We start from the raw sequence: 5,235 nt of genomic DNA, 5'->3' as shown, positions 1-5,235 counted from the left end.
TATTATATAACTCGTATAATATAATATATTATATATATTATATTATAATATATTATAATATAATATAATATGATATATTATATTATATATAATATAATATATTAAATGTTAGTTTAATATTTAAATGTTAAAATTTATTAAAACAAATTTACATGATTTACATGTTATAACTGATAGTTAATTTGTGCATTACTCTATAATGTTAATTATAGAACTTAGGTCTTAAAATTAAGAGATTTTGATATTTTCATCAATCATATTAATTATAGTACTTCCATATTAAACTTAACAAATTTTAAATTTTTTAATAATATAATTAAATAAGCAATGCAAATTTTGATGTAAACCCAAAAAGAAAATATTACTCTATTATGCAGTGTCACTTTCAGACCTCATAGGCTTAAGCCACCGCATTGAAAGGCGAGCTGAAGTGAGTGAGAGTGTCACTTTCAGACAACATAGGGTAAGTTCTAGATTTTGTATTTTCAGCTATTTTTAAACCATCCAAAAAGAAAATATTACTCTATTATGCAGTGTCACTTTCAGACCGCATAGGCTTAAGCCACAGCATTGGAAGGCGAGCAGAAGTGAGTGACAGTGTCACTTTCAGACAACATAGGGTAAGTTCTAGATTTTGTATTTTCAGCTATTTTTAAACCATTCACCACCAGATTGGGCATTGTATCTAGAGTTGCGTTAACTCTATGAGATTATGCTTAAAAACACTATTTTTAGACCAGATAATAGATTATATATTCTTCAACATAATGTAAATTGTCGCTACAATTGCTTATTAGTTTTGTTCGTTCGCTGCTTGATTTAACAAGCTGTGAGGTTTTCTATGGAATCCATGGACATGGCTATGCTTTCGCTAAAGAGAAGGTTAAAAAGGAAGGTTATCACAGATACTTATACAGGTGAGTCTACAGGTAAAGTTTGGAAACTCATTTCAGGTGGCCAGGAACTTCTGTCAGCCAACCCTGGAATTTATCAACTTCTCTTATCCACGGAAATATCTGATTCATTGGAGAATCTCATTATCAAAGACATACATCGCACTTTGTCATCACAAGAATTATTTCAAACAATAGAAGGGCCTCGACAAAGATCTCTGCATAATCTGTTGAAGGCCTATGTTGTGTATGACACAGATTTGGGGTATACACAGGGGATGAATTTCATAGCTGCCATCATTCTGCTTCACATGAAAGAGGAAGAAGCCTTTTGGGTTATGGTGGCACTGCTCAAAGGAACTGTGAATATGCCAATCTGGGGTTTGTAATTGGAAGGTTTGCCTTTGCTACAGGATTACCTAAATGAGTTTGCAATGCTGGTGAATGAGCAGCTGCCTGAACTGGGTCGGCATTTTGAGGAGCAGATGATCACACCTTACATGTATGCCAGCGGATGGTTTATGACTCTGTTTTCTGCATATTTGCCTTTTCCCTTCACTCTTAGGATCTGGAATGCATTGTTTTCTGAGGGCCTGCAAAAGACTCTTTTCAGAGTGGGCTTGGCACTGCTAAAGCACTTTGAAGATGATTTGTTGAATTTGCCTTTTGAAGAATTGTTACAGTTCCTACTGCACTTGCCTAAGGAGATCAATTTGGGTCTGGATTTGCTATTGCTGCCAATTGCTAAAGTAGCCACATCGGAGAAGCACAATTATTGGGAGGAGCAAAAACTTGCATGGAGAAGTCTGCTGTGAAATCTGAACGTTGTGAAGCAATGTTGGTGGAAAACATCCCACTGTTATTAGCAGGAACATAAATTTGCATGAAAAAGCTTTGAGCCTGCTTTTCGTTTGTGTTGTATTGATAAGCAACTTGTAAACTAGATGATCTTTTATTTTTCAAAACCTGTCGGGCGAGTGCTTTAGCAGCCCACCGGTTAATTTGTGCGCTCCTGCCATTGCACTGAATCTATATTTGTAGGATCCTGCCACTGTACAATTGTGACTCTTCACCTTACTGTTTATATTTACCTTTAAACAGAATTCATGTCTGGTTTGCATGTACCGTGTAATATCATCATTGTATTTTTCAATTATTAAAACAAAATTAAAATGATTTCTCGTATTTATTCTACGTTTTCTTGGTTGGAAATGTTATGATTAAGTATATTATTATTTGTTTCCCAGAATTTACATTGTAATCCTATGGAATAGTGTTATGAAACCAGCTCAAGAAAAGATAGAAAAGATGGATCAACGCCTTAGAATTCAGCCTCTTCGAGGGGGCAACCTCCTTTACATTATATAAATGAACAGTTCTTGGATGATTCAAATGACAAAACCTCCTTTCTATATATAGGAGTCTAAGGAGCCACAATATAACCCATTCGACCTAACAATAATAATATAAAGCCATAAAAATAACAATAGAGGGATTCTATGGGGCACAGTAATAACAATATGGGGGCAATAGGGGCACAACAATATTAATAAGGGGTATAACTACAATAGTAATGGGGTAATCACTAGTATTATAGGGACCCAACATGCCCCTCTCCTTCAAAAAAGTGTTGTCCTCAACGCTTTAGTAGTTCTGGATACTTCTGTATAAAATTCTCATCCTCCCATGTGGAATCTTTAGCGGATAAGTTCTTCCACTTGATAAGATACTTCGAAATTGATCAATTTCGTAGCTGTCGAGTTCTTGTTTCTGTGACTGCTTCCGGTTCCATAACATGGTTACTAGACCACCTAAGGTTGTTCCCCCAAATGAAGTATTTGAAACATGTATACTTGGTAAACATCATTGGGATGCCTTTAAAATAGGATAGGCTTGGAGAACAAAGACTTAGTTGGACTCATTGATACAAACAATGTCTTGAATTTCATTAATGACTTTTCCATATATAATTGGCTATACTTCTTGAGTAATAAGAGAAATGTCTTTAAAAGTTCAAGGAATTTAGCATTGGATGAAAAACAATGTGTTAGGTCTATCTTTGTTCCTCTTTCCCTATCTCTCCATCCTTTCTCCCTCTCACTTTCCCTCCCTTCCATCCCCCTTCTTTAACCTTTTCTCTCTCTTCATACCCTCTTTATCCTTAAGTCTCCCTCCTATATCCCTCTCTCTCTTTCATTAAGCCCCCATTCTCTATGTAACATCCCTGGTTAAAAATCCATGTAAAGTTAATAAAGAAAAAATAATAACCATGGTCATGGGACACATATTCCAAGCTGAATGTTGGGAAAAAAACATAGTGATGGGGATCACTTGTGATTAATTAAAGGCTATGGAAATTGGCAAAGGAAATGGTAAAGGCTTTGGAAAGGTAAAGTGGCATTTATTGGCATCTATTTATAAAAATAATGGAAAATAGGATAAAAGGAAGGTGAAAGGTCACAGGTTGCATGTGAGGAGGAAAATGAGGAAAATAATGAAAATTGAAGAAAATAGAGGCTTCATTGATAAAAAAGAAGGCTTATGAGGATCAGTTCATAGATTTGTCGAAAAATGGGACACTGGAAGATAGATAACTCTTTCTCACCATTGTCCTACAACCCTTTTCTTTTATGAATGCTTGTAAGTGTGTCTAAATCATTGGATATTTCCTTTTAGTGCATACTTATCTACTCCTAGGGTTTTGGTTTTGAGTAGGCATTTGGGTGTTTCCTTTGGTTTCTATTGTTGTTTTTTTTCACCTATGGTTCTAATCTACATTGTATGTCTAAGTAATCAATGGGAGGGTGTAAGGATCGTATTCATATCTACATTTAAAAAAGATCGTTCCTTCCTTTATGTAGGTTTCATTGAAAAGAAGAGATTGCATGAGAATTTTATGCACTATTTTCCTTTAAGACAAGTCACAGACACCATACAAGTTTCACACCATTTACCTTTTACTTAATCAACAACTATTAAAATCAATGCATAGTAAAAATAATTCAATATTTTTCTTTTCTCTAGTAACACACCCACAATTTCTTTAGTTCTAGAGCCTTGGAATAGGTTGATGAGGTAAACTATCTAAGGCCACTAAAACAAACATAGAATCGTGAGATAGGGAGGGAAAATCCATTTGTAGTTGCATGTTTCTTTGGAATCCCTTCTAACAAAAGGGTCAATTACGACATCACATTGGTGCTAGTGGAGGGATCTACCCTACTTCACTTGGTCTTGGTGACATTGGTCTACACGTACTTGGGAGGGGTCTTGTTAGGGAGGCTTTGGGCCCGATACCTTGCCTTTGTTTGTAGACTCAAATAATAGTTATTCCCCAAGTCAAGTAACTTTATGTGGTAACCTTAGTGGCCGTAATATTAGGGACCTTACATAGGTGACAGTGGGGGGGATTTCCTTGATTTACTCAGGCAAACATTGGTCAATACTCACTCAATTTTCCTGGAGGGTTCCTGCACATAATTAAGGGTACTTGTATGGGGCGTAAGAGTTGTTAAGAAGGAGGCCAACATAATTGTTCCAACCATATATTCACAATCAACTTAGGTATTGATTAACCAAGCTCTAGCTGCATGAAGATCCCTTTGATGATTGGTTTGCATGTTTGATCCATAGATTTGATAGGTGTGCATTGTTTAGCTATGTCTAGTGGCCTTAGGATATTTTTTTTACGTACTTGTGCACAAATTCTTTCACTATTGTGATAGAGTTTATTTTGTGTCATTCTTGTCACAATGAGGGCCTTTCTCCTCATGAAGATGGTCCTCTTACACATAGATATAGACTTAATGCTTCCAAAACCATAAACACACCTGTGTCAGGGATCACTTTGGGTCTTACTCAAGTGGTTGAACCATATTTTCACAATCAACTTGGGCATTGATTAACCAAGCTTTAGTTGTAGGAATATCCCTTTGATGACTGGTTTGTGTGTTTGATCCTTAGATTTGATAGATGTTTGTTGTTTAGTCACGTCTAGTGGCCTCAGGATATTTGTTTTACATACTTGTACATAGCTCCTTTCGCCACCATGATAGATTTTACTTTGTGTCATTTTTGTCGCCTTGAGGGCCTTACTCCTTGTTGGACACCTAATCCTCTATGGGTTGGTGTAGAATTTGAACAGCCATGAGAGTCCAAGAGACCTTGGGATGTGGAACCCAACGGTCACACGAATGTACTATAAATGTATATCATTGTCAAATAATAGATGTACTCTCTTGCTTTTCTTTAATATTTTGTTGTTGCCATGTGTGTGTTTGACATGGTATCAAAGCAGGCGATCTCCTGCCCTGCTCAATTATGAGCCACTTGTTTTTGTAGC

The 5,235-nt window shown here is 36.1% G+C and overlaps 1 protein-coding gene across 1 annotated transcript; it reads left to right on the top strand.

Annotated features, from left to right (window-relative positions):
* The first annotated feature begins 850 nt into the window (after nt 1–850).
* On the top strand, nt 851–1,282 carry LOC149196595 (uncharacterized). The gene has a single exon (XM_089408362.1). The coding sequence runs from the start codon at nt 851–853 to the stop codon at nt 1,280–1,282; it is 432 nt and encodes a 143-aa protein (XP_089264488.1).
* Nucleotides 1,283–5,235: the final 3,953 nt, after the last annotated feature.

Source organism: Pinus tabuliformis, chromosome 2_2, assembly GCF_031772625.1.
Source record: "Pinus tabuliformis cultivar Carrire ecotype Pingquan chromosome 2_2, CPIR1, whole genome shotgun sequence".
Classification (NCBI taxonomy): Eukaryota; Viridiplantae; Streptophyta; class Pinopsida; order Pinales; family Pinaceae; genus Pinus; species Pinus tabuliformis.
Note: the sequence above shows the minus strand (reverse complement) of the source record. Positions and strands in the feature narration are given on the sequence as shown.